Here is a 21,034-nt window from a genome sequence, read left to right on the forward strand (position 1 = left end):
TAAAGGTGACTGTGATCCCAAAGGATGAACAGCTAACACAGATAATCCACCTAGATAATTTAAGCAAAATTTTTCTCCCTCCCTCTCACATCATTTCAATTTCATTATGTGGTGTTCTTTAACTTGTGAAACACATTGCTTTTCTTATTTGGGCCTCACTACCATGAGGTGGGTGTGGCACTTATTGTTTCCATTTCCCATATAACTATCCCTGCCAAGCCCACCAGTCTGGGGATATGAATGAAGTCGCTTTCCCATTAATACTTGAGTTGCACTATCTGCTCATACAGAAATTCCAGGTCTTTCCAAATCACAGGTATTTGTGGGAGTTCTCAAAGAGTATTTTCTGTGCTCCCTAATCAGACCCACAGCCACACACCACTTGCTGTGTGGATCTATCTGTGTGTATCTGTATAACCACAAAGGTGCAGATCCTGCCTATTCACTCAAGTCCTTGTATTCGCAGGGCTGGGGCAGTTCATGTACTCTTTCTCAAATGGGAAGGAGGATGTTCTCTTTCTCTGTGTTAACTTCAGTTGAGGACTCTCTAGCAGATAGAGAATTGAGTGAGACAACTCTTATAATCTGTACACATCCCTTTATTCTCCTGTTGCTACCAATGTGGCTACGTTGGGGGTTGGGGGTTAAGAACAGATATCATGGCGTTTCCATAACTTGTACCCACATCTAGGCCTGTTTCTGGGACTCTCTGTAAGACTCCTTTTTGCCTTGTGGGAATTCTCTGCTGGGGTAGATGGCGTCCACTGGACATGCCTATGTAACCCTGGTTGTAGTCAGGGTTTAAAATTCCTCGCACCCTCCAGAAGCCTCCTCAACTCTTACTGAAATCAATTAGTAAAAATAGATACCAGGAATATAATATACCACCCACTTCTACCTAAGTAGAATATCATAGTGGATAAAATGTGGGCTGTGGAACCAAACTGTTCATGTGCCAATGGTCAGCTATGAACCTGGGCAAATTACTTAAACTCTCTGAGCCTCAGTCCCTTCATCTGTAAAGTAGGCATGTTAATAACAATATCTATCTCACTGGGATGTTGAAAGTTTAAAAGAATGTTTGGTCCAATAGTAAATGTTTTATGTATTAACAACCGCTCCCCCCTTGCATACAATTACAGGAACTTGAAGTCTTGAAGAGATCAAGTGGCTTACCCATAGGTGCCTCAGTTTGGAAGTAGCACAGATAAGATGTCCATCAGCCAGGGTTCGTTCTAGCTGCTGGTGATAGAGTGTTGATAAAGACAGGTGTGAGCTCCCTAGACAGACAGTGCAGCTCATCTTCTGAACCCTGGCAGGTTCCAGTAGGTTCTTCCTACCACATACATGGTTATCAAAAAAGTTTTTAAAGCCAGATAACTCTTTATTTCAGTGAAATCTGAGGCAATATATGCAATAGATGAAAACAGAGCTGCCCCTGTAGAAGGAGTGGACACAGCCTTCCTCCCACCTGGACAGCAGCCCTGGGGGCATCTGGAGGAAACACTGCTCTGTACCACACCATGACAGTCTCATGGCAGAGCCTGGCTTGATGGCTTCTGGACTGAGTAGACAGAGGTGAATTCCAAAAAGTGATTATTTATATATATCAGAAGGTTGAGGAAGATATCATTTATATGGATGTCATTTAATTTTAACCAATTCATGAAAGTTTGAGTTTTTACCATCAAAAATGTGGAATAATTTCTGTAGCTAAATAATTGCAAATTTCTTATTCACCTATAATCTGTAGGCAATATTTTTTTATTCTGTCCTTATGTCCTAAGAATGTTATTGGTTTTAATTTTCTCAAAGGTTCACATTTCTCCTTAAATTAAAACAAACAAACAAACACACAAACAAAAAACAAACAAACAAAAAACCTCTCAGTCTACTCAGTCCAAAGGCAAAAGCAAAGAAAAAAAAAAAAGGAATTTTTTAGTGTTTCTGATAATTATGTAGTATGTTACTCCCTATATTACTTAAAGATCTACTTTCATATTGATGTATTATAGCATTTTATTTCTCACTGGATATATAGTTTGGGGCTGTCACTCTGATCATAAATGTCATATCTAAATTTAAAAATGGAATTCAACAAGTTTATGTTCTTGACTGGTGGCCCCCATGTAGGGTCAAGACATGGCAGCCTTGTGAGACTTGATTATTTAAAGGTAAGTCTTCTGTGGCTCTAACTTTCCAAGGCAGGTCTTGATGACTTTCCTTACATACTGCCAGCATTTACTCAGTACCTAATGTGTTCTGACCATGGCTCTTGACACAGGATATCACATTTATTCTGGATACACCACTATGAAGATGTCCATATGAGGAAATTAGTATTGGAAAGACTAAATTACTCAGTTTAAGTCTAGATTAAAATCCAGGCTATCCTAGCCCGAGTGTCTGTGTTTGTTCTACTGAGAATATTTTCATGTCCTCTCTAAACATCAGGATTCTCCGATGTTCTAGAGCAGTTTGTTTCCATATCTTCTTCCTAAGCCTGGTTTGGAACTGTTATATCATCATAGATTTGCAAGAGACAACTTCTTTCTAAAGTTGAAGGGGCCACTGACATATGTTAAAATTATTTTTAAAACAGATAATCATCTGAAATAATGCTTTTGGATTGTATTGAATAATATCCAGGACAAATCTAGTTTCATCAGGTTTTTGCTATGATATAGTCTCTGTTTTTTTAAAAAATAGCAGTAGCAAAGAGCTCAGTATATTTGTATGTTTTGTGTGTGAAGTTTCATAATAGAAATTTGTTCTTTGACATTATTGCTTTAAGATTATTTTTATGGAGAGCTGAAAACATGTTTCTTAATTATGTTTATATTTCTCCAGGCATGGTCCTTTCTGGTATGTACTTTAACTTTCCAAGTTACTAAATTATTATAAGTAGATAAATTATATTAATTACACTTGGTTAAGAGCCTACCTAAAAAAATAATCCGAATAAATCAGTCAGAATTGCTAACAGTTCATGATCCAACCAGTTACAATAGAATAATGCTATATATTCTTCTGTTGACTGGAATCCAAATAACAGGAAATTTTTGGATCAGATGCAGCTGTTATTTATAATGTTGTATTTGGATAACAAAAGTAAACTCATTTCAAAATTATATTCGTACATTCAAGATTTTAAAAGTTTAATATCCTTTCCCTGAATTTCTTCTACTGAGTGTTGGTCCTTATTTAATTTCACAAATCTGGGAAAATTTTTTTCTATTGCCGTTATAAAACATTTTTAATTGCTGAAGGATAAATCAATTTTAGCTTCAATTTATAGTGGATATACCTGGTTGGATTGTGGATGATTGTACTTCATTTGTTTGTGATGTGTGATTATGCATGAATTTAATATCAAGGTACAATGATCGATAGTTATGGAACCGAGAATAAACATACACTTACTGTGACTGTAAACCTCCGTGCTGGACCAGAATGAAAAGGTGAAATACTGAAGATGGCATTTATTTTTGTTATTGTTTTTATCATTGTTGTTTTTCCTTAAAAAAGCCTAAGTAAATAATAAAAAGTAATTTAGTTTTTGCATAGAAACAGCGCCAAACAGCCGATAAGCAGATCTATAAGGTCTAAACAAAGGCTTGAAAATTATTTAAAACAGAAGCAAAATTATTCAATCAAACATGAGGTTATGTATTGGATTAATTAACCATGGCCGAAAAAAACAGACACTGCTCTTCTCCAAAGAAATATACTGCAATAAAATAACCAAGGCGGTTCCCACCAGAGCTAAAAGCACATGATAGAAAAAGGCTGAAAGCCTGAGCTAATGTTTAATGTCATGGAGGATGTTTCAGCACAGAGTTAAACTGTTGAATATATTTTTATATTAGAAAATACAAATAGGGAAACCACAGTAAATCTGCTTATACCTGTGTATGAGATCAGTTGGCATTATTACTTGATAGAACTCCTTTGCATAACATCCCACAGATTAGCTCTCTTATCTTGACAATCTTGTAGGTGGATCAGAGTTTACACTGGGCAGGAACCTAGTGGCTTATAGATGGCAATTGTAACAGGAAAGTGGGAGTATCCCTTGGATTTGAACTCAGAACAGAGGGAAGACACCACCACGCGCATGTTAAGGGAGAGCTAGGGCTCCTTCAGCACATTGCCCACCTTTTGTTTCACATTTTGTTTTACTTTACTTTGCTCAAGTCACTCTTTATGAGCAGTGAGTGTATCCAGTAAACCACAAATCACAGAAAGCATGATTTCTAACTAGGTCATCAGTATTCTTAAAGGTGTTATTGTTAGCCTCTCTCCCTTTGTCTCAATTAGACTATGCGGTGGGTTTATCATTTATCATTAACCTCCACCGTAATCGTGCTTTACGGCAGTGTTTCCCAACCTTTTTGGCACCAGGAACTGGTGCTCCTATGAGAATCAAATGCCTGATGATCTGAAGTGGAGCTGAGGCAGTGATGCTAGTGCTGAGGAGTGGCTGCAAATACAGATGACGCTTCCCTCACTGGCCTGCACTCACCTCCTGCTGAGCGGCCCGGTTCCTAATAGGCCATGGACCAGTACTGATCCGTGACTCACTGGTTGGGAACCCCTGCTTTATAGTTAGTATAACTTCTCCCATCAACCCAGGGATATATGTCATTTATTAATCTCATTTTTCAAGTGAGGAAACTGAGTGCAGAGGTGAATGACAGGTAGCAAATGGGAGAACACCTTTAAGTTTAGTGTTCTCTGAACAGGGTTTGGCCTTTTATTGCCTATGAACTTTGAAACAAAGGAATTACTTGAATTACAAAACCCATTACTTTCAGTGTAGTGTCTTCCTTGTGGATTATAAGGGTCCCCAGAGCATATTACAGTATTGTATGATACGATTTCTTTACGCTAGCAGTAGCTTTCTATATCCTGTGATATTCTTTTTGTCCAAGTAACTTTTGGAGAGTATTTAATAGGTGCAAATTTAGATGCCTGGAGACTTTGGTTTCATAGCTACTAGAGTGTTTTGCCCTCCAAAACGGAACTCTATCAGAGGCATTCTGAATGTCAAATTTTGAAAGTTAGGTTTAAAAGACTCACTACTCTATGGTATATTTCTTCAAATCCCTAAGTAACTGCATTTGTTTCCTCTGGAGTTCAATGTTTTCTTTATTCACTTTCCTTTTATTTCTGAGTCTTGAATTTAACAACTCCCCAAAAGTCTCCCTAACTTTCTTTAGTATTATATACTAAATATGTGCCTGTAAGTACAACTGAAAGGCTGACATATTCATTAGAATGTTAGAGCACCATTCATTACAAAAGGGGAGAAACAGTTATGTAATTTCTTCTATTATCTGGCTTCATTAAGAAATTAGATGCTTCCAGGGAGCCAAACTGTATCCTTTTAAGCCCCAAACTAAAAAACAACTACACCTTTTATTTTTATTTATTTTTTATTATGGTGACATTGATTAACAAAATCCAGTAAGTTTCAAGTGTACAATTCAACAGTAAGTCATATATATTTTGCATTGTATGTTCACCGGCCACAGTTAGATTTCTTTCTGTCACCACCTACTTAACCCCTTTTACCCCACCTACCCCCCACCTCCACCTTCACCTCTGGTAACTACTAAACAACTATACTTTTTAACCATTTTATCTAGAAACATTTTTTAAAATATTCTTTCTAAAACAACAAAAAACTTAATTCATTAAAAAAATATGTTAAGCACAAGGAAACTCTAAAAAATGACTCCAACATCATTAGTTATGCCTGTTATTAAGTTGAGTTCTAATGTAATGATGCCCAGTGGGATGGCTGGCCCCACACTAGGGGACTTCCCATGGCTCTGTAATTTTGGTTTCCGTATTAGTGAGGGTTCTCCAGAGAAACAGAAGAGAGAGAGGGAGGGAGAGGGGGAGGGAGGGAGAGAGAGATTGATTTAAAGGAAATGATTTATGCAATTGTGGAGGCTTGGCAAGTCCAAAATTCGTAGGGTAGGCTGGCAGCAGACACAGGGGAGAGTTACAGTTCAAGTCCAAAGGCAGTCTTCTGGCAGGATGCCCTCTTCTTTCTGGGAGATCAGTCTTTTTCTATTAAGGTATTCAACTAGATGAGGCTCTCCACATCTGTGAGGGTAATCTGCTTCACTCAAAAGTCTAGTGACTTAAATATTAATCTCATTTAAAAATAGCTTCAGAGAAATGTTTGAAATCTAGGTAATTGACAAAATATCTGAGTACTGCGTTGACACATAAAATTCACCATCACAGTTTCTATGTCTGTTTTTAAATAGTTTTCCTGCCTCTTCCTTTATGGACAGGCTGTCATTTGATATCTTGCAGCCAAAAATGTAAATTTGCTGAACAACACATTCCATAACTTCCAGTGTGTTGTGCTGTATACTAAGGTAGAACACCTAGTTTATTTAAATACTTTTTAAAGTAAGAGACGTAGCATAAAGGTGAGAGGTACACACTCTCCAAAGAAAATGCATGAGCTTTAGTAAATAAATTTAACGTTGTTTTTCACTCCTGTGTTTTTTGACTGATGGTTCTCAATTGTAGCTGAGCTAGCGAGACTTGTGATTCCCAAGTAACTTTTTAAAAAAATATTTAAGGCGATGCTGTGCCAGGACCACAGTAAACCTACAACATTAGGAGGACAGCTTGTTTGGGGTTCTGTTGGTTAATATTGTCTGATCTTTTTTTTCTTTTTCAATTCAGTGTGTTGGTAGCGCAATTAGAGCCTAAACAGATAATAAGAGACTTGCCAACGTTGTTACAAGGTTCAGTTTTGATTTATTTATTTTTTGCCAAACTTTAATTGGGGTTTTAAAGACTTTAAACCTCCTACTGCACTGAGGTCAGGAATAAGCTTTAAAAAAGGGAATCTAGAAGGGAGGCACGCCCTGTTCCCCCAAATTACCGAAGCAACCTCTGTGATTTACAACTCAGCTCACCTTTCACAAATGCCCTGTCTCCTGTTTTGAGAAGCCCATCAAGGACTTCTCATCAGAGTCTAGAGAAACTGGTGCAGCTCACGCAACCATGTTGGGTTTAGGTCTCAATGCCTATTGTGGGAGATGTTTGGAAGGGACATTGTGCAATTTGAGTCATCTGTACAGGGCAGCACATCTTGTATCCCGTATTTATGCAACACATGGGTCTTTCTACAGATGGAGTGATCAACATGAGCATTCCTATCATACTGCCTGTCTCTGTGGATGATAAGACGCGGCTGGAAGGGTGCAGAGAGTTTGTCCTGACACATGGTGGACGGAGGGTTGCTATCTTACAAGACCCTGAATTCTACGAACATAGAAAAGAGGAGCATTGTTCCCATGTGTGGGGCACAACATGTGCAAAACATCCCCATATCAAAGTAAGTTGCAAAAGCTTTGAAAAGGCTTTCTTGATCTCTTTCAACTTAGGATGAAAATAAGTATTTTTTAATTCCTTCCTGGAGGACTTAGAAAAACAGGTTAGAGGGAAGAATGCATTTCTAAAGGAGGTTTTGCAGGCTTTGCCTTGGCAGATCTTTTTAGAAAGGGGCAAAGAAATGTCTTTATTTTGAGGGCTAGTCTAAATGATCTCTTGTGCCCTTGGATCCTGTAATGTCTCGGTCCTTCGGCAAAATGGAAACCCACCAGACAGGTAGCTAGCTAGCTAATTTTAGTCTAGTGTCATGGGTAGCTGTAGCTATGCACAAAACCCAGACTTTGCAGCCTTATTCATCTTGAAAATTCACAAGGGAATTCAATTTCTTCATACAGAATGGGTTCAACCAACCATTGCAGAGTCTCAAAGTTCATGTTTTGTGCCAGGGAGGGGCGGGATGGGGAATCAATGACGTCTGTTCAGCAAACAAAAATCGGTACAGATAGTGGCAGTTTCCAGAGGGCAGAAAGATACCACATTTTCATCAGTGGATATTTTTAGATTGAAAAACATGTTCATCTGATTATGATCTTTTCAAGTCTGTCCTGCTTAAGGGCAAAAGAGACTGAAACTCCTCAGATTCTTTCTCAATTTCTAGTTGTTTTGGTAAGGGGTTGGGAATGAAGGGTATTATGGAATTGCTGGATGTGATTCATTTCCCATAAATAAAAATATGTGAAAGTGAGTTTAAAACCCACCCCTCATCCAAGATTAGCACATTAGAGTTGAAATTTAAAAAAAAAAAGAAGAAGAAGAAGAAGACATCTACTGTTAATTTGATTTGTCAAATTCCCTATCTGGGGTAACTAATTTTCAGAAAGTTCATAAAAATAGAGAGCAATTTGAAGCCCAGAATAATTCCAAGGTCTCTTTCGGCCCTGAGACTCTGCAAAATGGATGTTTAAATAAATCTATCCAAGTCTGTCAGGCAAACTTATGTTTTCTTTTATTTTCCCCACTTGTGAAATGTTGCAAGAGTAGGAAGGGCCTTTTCAAGGCTGCTGCAAGCAGCCTCTGGTACAACGGGCCAAGTGGCAGCAAAGCAGATTTTCATCTATTAGATCCAAGTTTCAAACTTGCAGATAAGCATCTTTAGTCTTAAAGCACATCCAGTTCAAAGCCATCTGAACAGTTTTTCTCCAAAAGGCTGGTAGGCTGTCCTTGAAATTGCTGAACACTGATTGAGAGCTATTTGAGGATTTGTGTTCTGGGCCTTAATTATGCTGTTGCATTTCTTTCCTGATCGTAATTATGTAGGGCTAGGATTTTATCTTGACACAGTGACCTAAAGAATAGTTGCCTTTAATCATGGCAGCTCAGATATTTCTACTCTTTGGGCCCAATATCCACATACGCATATTTAGCACGAAAAGGAAACAAAGCTTAAGGAAAGCTCTTAAGCAATTATTTCCTCTTGTCTTGCAACATGTGTTGGCAGTTGGAGTTCAGAATTTCTTAGAAGTCAGGGAGAGTGGTGGGTGTGGCTTGCGGCCTTGACAATATAGTTAGTGACTCTGTACCATCAGGTTATTAGTGGGACTCTGTTAAATATTCCCCGTGAGCTAGCTAATGATGAGAAATGGGCCACAGAAAACGAGAGAGAAAGGCACTCACTCTGTATACTCTACACTTGGAATGCTGAAGGTGTCTTTATCAGACATACAACACATGGATTTTATTGGGAAAGAAACTCTTCGCATTATGGTTTTTAAATTTTTATTAATTTCATTTTTATTATTATTTTATATTAGTTTCAGGTATATGCATTGTTTTTAAAGCACTTTGAAATTCACAGTAATATTTAATTTTTTTTTTTTTTTGCATGAAAAATGGTCAGTCACCAAGGAAATGGTCTCTGTTGCATAGCTCCTCACTTAAGTCACCTTGACTTTCCATTCAAGTCATCTCAATCCTCTCTCTCCAGTCACTAATATGAAACTATGTGACGTCGTGATGGCAGATGAAATCATGAGGAGCAGGTGAAATGTGTAAAAATACTTGGAGTAGCTCTGATGCCTTTAATCCTTGGCTCTCAAAGCTTTTCCAAACAGTAATTATTTCTCACAACGCTCCTGTGAAGTAGCTAAGAATCATTATTTCCATTTTACACATGTAGAAACCCAGAGAACAGAGTATGACTTCCCTTTAGTTCTGCAGTGAAGACCATATGGTCAATTAGATAACAGAATAATCTTGGGAGCTTAAAAAATTACCCATGACTGGATCTCACCCTCACAAATTTTGTCTTGGGGTCAGTTCTGGGTGTCGGGAGTTTTAAGTTCCTGTGATTCTAATGTGCTATGAAGGTTGAAGGTTGAGAACCACTTCATTAATTATCCAGAGCTCTAACTTGTATGGCTCCACCTGGATGGATGCGGCAAGCACCTCACACTCAACACGTGCAACCTCCCCCCAGGGCTGTTCCCTTTCCTGTGGTCCCTAGCTCAGTGGACAGCTCCACCATCCAAATGTTGGCCATGTCCCAAACCTGGGTGTCATGCTTCTTTTCCCTTGTTGATTCCATCATGAAGTCCTGATGTTTCTGCCTCTTAGGTATTGCTTGAATTTGTTCACTTCTATTCCAACCTCTGCCAGAACGTTTCATTTCTTCCGTCTCTTGCCTTACTCCTTTGTGATCCTTTCTCCATTCTTCAGCTAGTGTGAACTGTCCAAGTTTTATTCAGGAACTCTTTGTAAAGATATGACGTCATCATATCACCTCTCAGCACCACGGCTCAACACATTCTCTCCTCCAGTCATTCTTGGCAGGCTATATCATCCTCTCTTCCTTTTGCACATGCTAGTGCACATCCCTCAACCTAGGACACCATCCCTTCCTACTTCTTCACCCTATTTGTTACTCCTTTCCCTTTTAAGAAGTTGGCTGACTCCTATGATGTATAAGCCTGACTGGGTTCCCCTTCTTTCTCCTCCCAGAGTACTTTGCCCTTGTCCTGTCCACAGCCGTTGCACAGTATTGTTACCCATTTACTCTTCTGTCGATTCACTCAGATTGCCAATCCATTAGATCAAGGACCACATTTTGATCTGTTTTGTCCACCATCAAATCCCCAGCAGCAAGCCCAGGGCCTGGTACATAAGTGCTGACTGGGTAGATGAATGGAAGATCCCTCTGGAGGAAATGCTGAAATATCAGCAGAGGCCACTGATGAGAGGCATGGGTGCGGTAGGAAGAAGACCCTGGTTTAAAGAAATCCTAGATCTGGGTTCAGGCTGACAGCTATGTGCACTTGAACTCTGCCACTTCCCCTCTGTAAAACTGACTTCTCGTCTAGAATCAGGGTGTGAAGTCCACATGATCTACAGGTTCTTTTCTGTTCAGGATATGAACAGAATATTCAGAAATGAATATTCATATCCATTTGTATCACATTAGTTTTTCTTCTTGTTTGCTAAACCCCTTCATCATGACTTCATTTTCCTGAATCCACCATTTCTTCCTTTCCTTTTCATTCTCTTCTCTCCTCTCCCCCTTCCATCTGACCCCTGCACCTCCCTATCCTCAGTTGCTCCTCTTCTTCTGATTTTCACATCCCCTCTTTCTCTCCAGGTTGTTTCTTTCAAGTTTTCTTCTCCTCGCCCTTTGAGCTGACTCACCTTAAATTTCTTAGTGTCTTCATCCTAGTGTTTGAGCTCATTCTCTCCTCCTTTCGCATTCCTTTTATCCCTGACTCCGAGCCCAATTCCCCTTCCATACATCACTAGACTCTACCTTAAAGCCTGTTCTTCATTCCTGTGTATCCACTTCTGCAAACTCTCTAGCTTGCTGTCCCTCGCCTATCTTTGGCAGGAGTTGGGGACTTTTATGTTGCAAAGCCCTGGGAAATTAGGCAGAGCCACTGGACCTCTCTTCCTGATAACTGAACCAGTTCCAGGGACAGTTAAACCATCTTGGAGAGATGCCTTTTTCCCCTCTGTATCCCAGTAATATCAAAAAGTTTCAGCATTGCTCTTCAGACAGACACATTTTTAGGCTAGGTAGTGACTGAAATAAGTTCAATATTGTTGGCTTCACCCACAGAACCAGTATAGGGTGGACCCCATGTATCCAGAATGTGTTATTGCACTCCAGGGATTTGGGGTTTTAAATCTCTCAAAATTTTATCTATGGTCTAACTCTAAGCAGTGAGGAGAAAGTAAATGTGTAGGCATAGGTATTGGACCACATTCTTGTTAAATGATTTTCCTGAGCATGGAAAGGGGCCATGAAAACATTGCCAAATCGCTTGCATGACCACTATCCACCCCAAGTTTCTCAGCCATAGCACTATTGACATTTGGGAGGGAGAATTCTTTGCTGGGGGGCTGTCCTGCCCATGTAAGATATTTAGTAGCATCGCTGACCTCCACACACTAGATGCCAATAGCACACCCTCCTCCGCCCCAGTCATGACAATCAAAATTGTCTTTAGAGATTGTCAAATGTCACCAAGAGAGGCAAAATCACCCACTGCTGAGAACTATGGCTCTATTCTACCCCCCTCTTCCCATTCCCTGAACCCCTATGGAATAGCAAGCCATTATATACCCTAATATCTGGCTGTGACAAGGACTGGGAACCAGAGGCACACTATCGCCACCTTGGTGTCCTCTGACTAGGTGTTTGAAATCAATCAGCTGTCTCTCCCTACCCTTGCCTCCCTCTCCTCTGCTGACATTTCAGGTGGCCATGTTATGGAATCTGATCAGAGAAAGGGCTGTTGAAATCATTCTGAGGAATAAGACTGGGTCCAGGTTTAAATGACTACATGGCAACATCATATGGAACACATTTAAGTTTATAGAAAAAAAAAAGGTTGTCATGTTTTCTATAGGTTTACTGAGATATAATTGACATATAGCATTGTGTAAGTTTAAGGTGTACAATGTAAACACCACGGTTAGATGCCACAAAGTAGGTGGCAATGCCTCAACCATGTCTTTTGTCAGACCCGAGGGCCTCTTCCATCCTTGTCAAGGGTAATGCTAACCTTTTCTCCTTTCGTCCAAAACTGTCATGGTCTTTTTTCATTACTTTGACCATTCTTCACACCAGTCTCACACTTATTATTTGTGGGTCCCAGAGAAGGAATACAAACTGAAGCCCACATACCATCTTTAAAAGTTACATATCTAACTAATAAACTTAAGATATTTCTGTCTTTCCACTTTGACAACGATGTCTTGATAACAATCTGGAAGGCCAGGTTCAAATTTAGACATCTTGGTTCGACGCCACAATATAGTGGAGTGTGGAGAGTTGGCTCTTGGCCTGCAGCCAACCCCTCCTTCTCTTTCTATACTTGTCCTTGCCCCATGTCATGACAGCCCTCCTTGACAAAAGACATGGTTTTAATTTCTATTAGGAAAAATGACAGATATAACTCACATAAACAAAAACTCTTTGGGGGTTCTTGATAATTTTTTTTTGCGCATAAAGGGGTTGAGACCAATAAGTTTGATAAACACCATGCTAGAAATGCTGAAGAAATGCAGTTCTTCAACAGTAACCCAGGCTTAGTCCAGAAAGAAAATTTTCCAGATACACAGAAATTGATACTAATCACTGACAACTTTTAATAATTGTCTTTCCAGATGGTGATGGAAAGTGGGGATTGGTTGGTTGGTGGAGACCTTCGGGTGCTGGAGAGAATAAAGTGGAACGATGGGTTGGACCAGTACCGCCTGACACCTCTAGAGCTCAAACAGAAATGTAAAGCAATGAATGCTGGTATGCAGGCTGGCTCTAATGCATTCGTTATATTAATCCTTACCACCCTCTGATTACAGAATTAAGGATATCAGGAAGAGCGTGTTTATTTTAAAAAGCTAGAAACATCTCCTATTGATATAGAAATAGTTTATAAAGTTGAACTATATCCTTATACTGGATACGATGAAGCAGTAAAATATATGCACTGACATCAAGAAATCCAAAGTATTTTATTAAGTGAAAAAACAAACTGCAGAACAATACACATAATTTGGAAAAACGGAGTAAAATGTAATAATTGTTTTTAAAACCCTATGTCTATATATAGAAGAAATGTCTCTGATGACAGCAGCAACATCTCAGGGATGGAGTTGGACCAAGGGGAGGGAAAATTTTCACTTTACATATTTTGAAAAAGAAAAAGAAAAATTAACAATAGGATTACAGGTGATTTTTATATTCTATTTTGAGCTTTTATATATTTCCCAAGTTTTCCATAATAGATATACATTATTTCATAACCAGAAGGAAAAATGAAGACTCTCGGAAGTCCATCATTCAGTGTAGTAGTTTTGAAAAATTTCCTTAAAGTGAAGATGAAATATTTTTTATGTCTTTTGATTGTGGATCCCAGAAAATGTTCATCATATTCACCCCCCTGGAGAAGTGAGACTGGAGCAGGGTACTACAAGGCTGATGAATGTGGGCCCCTGCCTGAGCCGTGGTTTGCAGGCAAGGTCCTGGCCACAAATGTTTTCATTTTTGAGTCAGCCTCACCCTCTAGGGCTTCCTGCCTCTGTGTCCTGTTGCTGTCTAAGCAGTCTGACATTGGTTGGTACCTTTGGAATAACACCCCTAAAGATCCTGCTGGATTCTCCAGCTGCTGATCAAAAGCAAGTGGATATATGAATGCATTGCACAATAAACATAGCTGTGTCTTTCAGTTCTTGCAGTCAAGCCACACAGCCATTTCTTTGACATTGGCTTTTATGTTTTCCTTTCCCAGATGCGGTGTTTGCCTTCCAGCTGCGCAATCCTGTGCACAACGGCCATGCTCTGTTGATGCAGGACACCCGCCGCCGGCTCCTGGAGAGGGGCTACAAGCACCCGGTCCTCCTGCTCCACCCATTGGGTGGCTGGACCAAGGACGACGATGTGCCCTTGGACTGGCGGATGAAGCAGCATGCAGCTGTGCTTGAGGAAGGGGTCCTGGATCCCAAGTCAACCATTGTTGCTGTCTTCCCATCTCCCATGTTATATGCTGGGCCCACAGAGGTGAGCCATTCCCTGACTTGGGTGATGGGACTCAGAAGTGCAGGCTCAGATTTTACTTAGAAGAGCAAATGAGTCTCTGAGGTCTTTGTCATGAGCAGATTCTGAAATCTTCTAGTCTCTCTTCTTTATCCAACTTAATTATGTTTCCATTTAGTGCTTATCAAAATGCTAGAAATGCCAAATCAAACTTGTTATACACTGCCTTCGAGAATATGGAAGCTGGCGTGTGAAATGAGGTAGACAGGGCAATGTAACTGGGTTTAGGGCAAGTTGCACCTAACCTATTCACTTTCTGAAGTTCCAGTTATTTTAAGTGCTTCTCTATGCTCTGCGAACTACATCATAAGCTCACGGCATCTATCTTTAAAAGCTTAACGTGTCCCTTTCATCACACAGTGAGCCCATCAAACAGAGACTCTCTTTGTCCCACTGCACCAGTATATGGATCTGAACAAGGTTGCAGAAGTATGAATTGAAGGGGTCTCAACCCTTTGGAATACCCCAAACTGAGTTTAATAAATTAATTCTCTTCAACCAGATCAAAGTTCCAAGGCCCTGAGCTTTCCTCTCCATCCCCTGTATTTCTATCTGAGCTTTAAGAGGACAATTCATTTTGAAATCCCAATGCTGTGTTGAATTGGAATCAATGTCTGCATATGAAAGGTAATTAGCTCATTATTAGCATTCAGATAAGAGATAATGGAGTTTGTAATTTCCTTAAACTGATTTATTCTGAATAGGGAAGGACTGGTAAGTGAAATTCACACAGTTCTGGAGAACAGTAAGATCTGAGTGTTCCTGGTCTGCTAGCCTGTTTGGAGAGAAGAGGAAATACAACCCCAGGTTCTAAGAGGGGGAATTCTTATCTTTAAAGCTCTGTCCTACCCAATATGACCAAGCAGTCGAATAAGAGCTTGCAGTCATAGACACCTCACTGACTTTCTTGCAATTATTAGTTGGCTCCCATTATTGAATTACTTTTAAAGCAGAATAAAGGTGTTTCTGTAATAGGAACCTGCAGAATTGTCCAGTGATGACCAGCAACGTCCCTTATGTGATGTTCCCTAGGTCCAGTGGCACTGCAGGTCCCGGATGATTGCAGGGGCTAATTTCTACATTGTGGGCCGGGACCCTGCAGGAATACCCCACCCTGAGACCAAGAAAGATCTGTATGAACCCACTCATGGAGGCAAGGTCTTGAGCATGGCCCCTGGCCTCACTTCCGTGGAAATCATTCCATTCCGAGTGGCTGCCTACAACAAAGCCAAAAAAGCCATGGACTTCTATGATCCAAAAAGGTATGTTTTCAGAGGAAAATTCTTTAATCAACATCTGTACAATTGGAATGTTGAGGCAAATTTTGGTTCTTTCAAAAATTCTCCAGGGCATCCCCACATGTTCCGAATTGGAATGGGAGTCCCTTGAAGGCCAAGATCTGGTCTTACACATTTTGTGTTCCCTAAAGCTATAGCACAGCCACTTGCATATAGAAGATGGTCCATAAAATATTTTTTAACGTACATTCCTTGAGCATGAACTGAGTGCCTAGCATATTAAGTGAAAGGAAGTCAACTCAGAAGAAGATTTTAATGAGTATTTATGGCTCACTTGCCATGCTCAGAACTCAAAGAAGTACAAGGGGCAAAGAAGTTACTTCCCATGAATAGATCAGGTACACAGTAAATATTGAATGGATAGCTGTCATTATTTTCCCTTCTTCTGCAAGTTCCTTTACTGAACTGCGGATTTAGCAAATTGCCATTTTAGAAGAGGCAGCATTTCACAGAAGGAAAAATGTGGTCTAAGAACCCATAACCTGGGTATCTTTAAGCTGGATGTTACTTACCTACACAGAATTCTTTGTTGCTACCTTGTGACAGGCACAACGAGTTTGACTTCATCTCAGGAACTCGTATGAGAAAGCTGGCTCGGGAAGGAGAAAATCCCCCAGATGGCTTCATGGCTCCCAAAGCGTGGAAAGTCCTGACAGATTATTATAGGTCTCTGGAGAAAAACAACTAAATGCCCTTAGCTCCAGAGTTTCTTTCTGACTTTCTGACATGCTCTTTGATTCCTTTTCTATTTTTGTAATTAGATGCTTTGTATCCAAATTGTTTCTCAGTGACTGATTTTACTGTTTTATAATGAGGTAAAAATTATGTCTAAAGTTTAAAGTCAACTTCAGTATACACATAAAATAGTCAAACTGAAGACCAAATCTTAGCAGGTAAAAGCAATACTGTTATCATTTCAGAATGAAATTATCTGTATTCTCTGCTGCATCTGAGCAGGTAGGTCCCAAATTTCTTAAAGCTTTGACCATGTGTTTAGTTTTCTTGCCAAAAAGTAAAGCATATTTTCCAGCCTAAGTCTTGCCAACCTGCACTCTCCCAATGTCACATACCAGTAGTAAAATAAATCAGAAGAGCAGCCTCTTCTGTACAACTGACCAAAAAAAAAAAAAATCTCACCCCAAATGAAGTGAGACTCAAAACAAGAATCTTCCTAATATTTCACCTCATGCCCATCTGTATACAGCCTTACTGCTCAACCTCCTTCTTGTATGCCGAAGGATGACCTGACTGGAGAAACCAAATGTGTGAAAATGTGAATTTAATCTCAGAATTCTATCTATGCAACCTACATCTGCCATGAAAGTTATGTCGTCTAATGAGAGAAGTCTTAATGCATTTCTGTGAATAATATAACTCCAGTTAAATGGTGATTTTTGAACAGCGTAGAGTGCTTTGATTAAAGATCAGCACTCAGGGCTCAACCAATCTGGCAATGTCATAGAAAGTTAATTTTTCTCCTCTTCGCTATGGTCATTGCATCATACGAAGAGGCTGTGCCTACTGACTGCAGTAGCATCAGCTATAACCAAAAACCATTCATATCATCAGATTAGCGAGCTGCTAGAACTGAAAAAGACCACAGAAAACATCAAATGCAACCCTTTCATGTGACAGGTGACCAAACTTAGATGATGCACAAGCACATGTTTTGTGAGCTGCTGAGCAGTGAGTGTAACAAAAACATAAAATCGATATGTTTAGGAAGTACTAGTGGCACGAAACAAGCACCCAGGCCACATGACTCCCAATCTGGTGCCCTGTCTACAACACAGGAGCCAAGTGTAATTCCCCAAAATGCTTAATGAAGCTCCCTGAACAGAGGACACTTAAAAAGCACCCTTCTTGGATGCTGAAAGATCCAAGAGTTTAGAGTTTTCTAAACTTAGCTGATTTTATTGTAGTTGAGAAAAATACTTTTTCCAAAGACTCATGCTGTTCTGAAACATCCAACTTCTGATGGCTTTACTTCCTGAGAGGCAATCTTTTTGTACTTTATGCATAATTCTTTGTGCTAAGGGAGATATGAAAAAACAGTACCTTTTGTACATAGGTCTCTCTGGAAGATGACTTAAGCTAGAAAGAAAACTGTGATTTTTAAAATATTCTCAGTTTTTTTTAAATGCTGATTTTAGCTAATGAAAAGTTCTTTTGAGAATAATACACAATAGCCACAGCAAACTATACTTGTCTTTAATAGTATAGTGCCTACATTCATTTAATCAGAGATACTAATTATTTTTAAAAAACAGAATATTAAAAACATGAGACAGGATGTAGTGCCTTAACCAATGTTTTGTGATTTTTTAATATATTTAAAACTACTCTTTTGCTCTAGTACCAAACAGTGCAAATGACTATTTGTATGTACAAATGATGCTTGTTCTCATTTTAATAAATTTCTCAAAATGAAGGCTGAGTCTTTTCTGTCTATAACACTAGGTGTGGGCTGACCACATGACTGTTGAGGGCTTTGTTACTCCATGTAATTGGAAAGGAACAGCAGCAACCCTTTTAGCCCATAATTAAGAGGCTGTTTGCTCATTTTAAAAACTGTCCTCTAAATGTGAATGACACATGGTCTCAGCCAAGTACTATAGTGATATTTTTGGAGGTGACTAGGTTCCTCAGGGACCTCTCCCCTGCATTTCACTGTGTGAGGATCTGACCTTTCTTTTTTCTTTTTTTCTAACTTGCTTCCTTTTTTTTCAAGTGCTCCCAAGGAGTTTAACCAGCAGGGTTGGAAGTAGTTGTGTGTATGGTTTTGTTTATTTTTCAACTCCCACACCTCTGCTAACCTCAGTGGTTGCTGCTTTTATATGCAGAAAAGATACCTGTTTCCACCCATACTTTCAGTGACCTTGAAACAGGCCTGCAGTTTGGGTTTTCCTGGAGTCCCTGCCTCCCTTCTGTCCTGAAGGCTTAATGAACATTTTTGCTACAGGTTCTCACTCCAAATAAAACTAGTGTGATAGCCAACTCAAAGCTACTACTTGTTGCCCCTCCCTCTTTCTCCCCAGATTCTTACTTGCTGGCCCCTCGTGACAATTAGTAGGGCAAATTAGGGCAGAAAATGTTTAAATACATGGATAGAAGTGGTACTGAGGGAGTATGCCAAATTGTACAGACAGTGTGCAAATATCCTGGAAAGCCATACATAAATCATTCAGTCAGAAAATGGTAGACTTATAAATATTATCAACACTTATATCAGGCCACAAGATTTCTTTTCAACCCATATTCCCTGCAAGAAATGAATCTTGGCTACGTGAGAACAGCAAATTCATTTTTGTTTTTTTTCCTCCTTTCTCTTCATCTTTCTCCTTTCTATTAGGTCTAGCACTGATCTTCATTATACTTTCCTGATAGGTAGGTCATCAGGAAATTAGATGATCACCAGACCAATCAACTGTTCTTTATGTCTAAAGGTTTGATGAAACAATAGTGCAGCCTTTGCCTATGAGTTTTTGAATGATACAGATTTCTATTATTTAAGCATATCTCCATTACCAAAAATGCATAAATCAACAATTAGCTGTATAGATATTTCTTGCCCCAGTATGCATTTAATTCTTTGGTCAATATTAACTATTATGTATTGGGCCACTCATTATATTCATTCACCAAATAATGAAAGTGATATATAAGCAATTTACTAATATACACTCTAAAGAACTACCAAATTTTTTTGCTTATATTGTTATTATATTGAAATTATTACTAAAAATTAATGAGTCACTGGCTAGAGTTTGAACATTTTTTTAGTTTGATGCAGAAAAACCTAGACAAAATAAAAATGCTTTTCTATACGGCTAGCAAAGAGTGGTGGATAGAAGGAAGTCCTGACGAACTGAGAAACAAGTGTTCATAGGTGAGCCTCAGTAATTGTTCAATGGTTTCTCTTTTGTAACCGAGATATCTTCCCCTACCTTCCCAAGTCTACTACTCTTTCCATAGACCTCCTAATTTGGATTAGAGGGGAAGCCAGTCTCACTTAGTAATAAATCTAAATTACAGAATGTTTTAAAAAATAATAGTTTTATTATCTTCAAATATATAAACAAAAAATTGATGGGCACAGCTCTTTTAATGTCATATGTATCTGTAATTGCTGGCATCATTAATATCACACTTTAATATCATACTTTATTTGGTAAAGTTCTTAAATACAAGTGGTTTGTTTCAGAAGCTTAAACTTGCTCTGAACCTATTTTACTAAAATATGTGAAATTCTTATAAACTATATTATAAAAAGGTACAGGTAAAGAAATATCTGGATTTCTATTTATTATATAAGCCTGCTTTCCATAAATGGTTCAAAGGTAAAGTTCAGCTCGGCACAGGTTGAAATAATAATGGACTATTTCATGTAAACAACTACAACGTTGACCTAGCAGTAGTGTATTCACTAAGAACCTACATTTATGGAAGAAATCAATCTCATCAACCACTACAGAGATGGTATCCCCCATCCTATTCTCAAATCATAAAAAGAATTATATAAAGTACCAGATCTTTGGATATTCAAGGTAAACAACCGAAGAAAAAGCTACAGCTCTGAGAGCCAAGGAAATAACAAATCCATTTATCAAGGCTGACACCTCTCAGGTAGCTAAGGAATCCACCCAGTTTTAGAAGTTCTGATGATCAGGTCAGGACTGCTAAGGGTCCTACTTCTATCACCAGTGCCACTATTGCCAGTGTGCTGTTTAGTGACAAGCACATTTAATTTAGTATTTCCATTATTGTGCACATAAGGAGATGTGGATCCAGGATCAGAGATGACTTGCCTAAGGGCCTGACAACCTACAGCCATATTCACTTCCTAGCTTCCAAAACATTTTCATAAGATTTTTAAAGTTATACTATGATTCATATTTACGGAAAAGGAAACTGGTGCCCACAGAAGAAAAGAGATTTTGCCCAAAGCAGCATTGCGCATGTGATCTCTCCCTCCCTCTCTCTGTATGTGTGTGTATGTATAAAATAAAAGTTCCACAGCTAGGATTGAAACCTATAAAGTTGAAAATTAACTTTACATGACTTACAATAAATACCTGCACAATTTCTTCTGCTAGGATGTAGGAAGGTGAGAAAGATCTTCACTCCCATAGTAACAAGAAAAATCCAGACAAAATTAAAATAGTACTTTTCTATGAACCTAGGAAAGAGCAGTGGATGCAAGGAATTCTTCATGAGTTTCCTTCCAAGGAGAAATAAGCCCTTCAGAGGTGAGCAGAGAACCTCTGTATTTTTTTTTTTGTTT

At 39.0% G+C, this 21,034-nt stretch overlaps 1 protein-coding gene and 1 non-coding gene across 4 annotated transcripts in view; one reads left to right on the plus strand and one right to left on the minus strand.

Annotated features, from left to right (window-relative positions):
• The window catches only part of PAPSS2 (3'-phosphoadenosine 5'-phosphosulfate synthase 2), a 60,573-nt gene extending 42,392 nt beyond the window's left edge, over nt 1-18,181 (plus strand). Inside the window, exons 8-13 of one of the 3 annotated variants that reach the window (XM_016128232.2) lie at nt 2,851-2,865; nt 7,167-7,372; nt 13,024-13,159; nt 14,148-14,416; nt 15,485-15,714; nt 16,297-18,181. In XM_016128232.2, coding sequence (XP_015983718.1) covers nt 2,851-2,865; nt 7,167-7,372; nt 13,024-13,159; nt 14,148-14,416; nt 15,485-15,714; nt 16,297-16,438 — 998 coding nt within the window. In that variant the 3' untranslated portion in view covers nt 16,439-18,181. The other 2 variants (XM_036223907.1, XM_016128231.2) reach the window with 2 other exon arrangements.
• On the minus strand, nt 12,318-12,441 carry LOC118604466. The gene has a single exon (XR_004951768.1). It is a non-coding gene; the product is annotated as a U6atac minor spliceosomal RNA (small nuclear RNA).
• Nucleotides 18,182-21,034: the final 2,853 nt, after the last annotated feature.

Source organism: Rousettus aegyptiacus, unplaced genomic scaffold, assembly GCF_014176215.1.
Source record: "Rousettus aegyptiacus isolate mRouAeg1 unplaced genomic scaffold, mRouAeg1.p scaffold_m13_p_6, whole genome shotgun sequence".
In the NCBI taxonomy this organism is placed as follows: domain Eukaryota; kingdom Metazoa; phylum Chordata; class Mammalia; order Chiroptera; family Pteropodidae; genus Rousettus; species Rousettus aegyptiacus.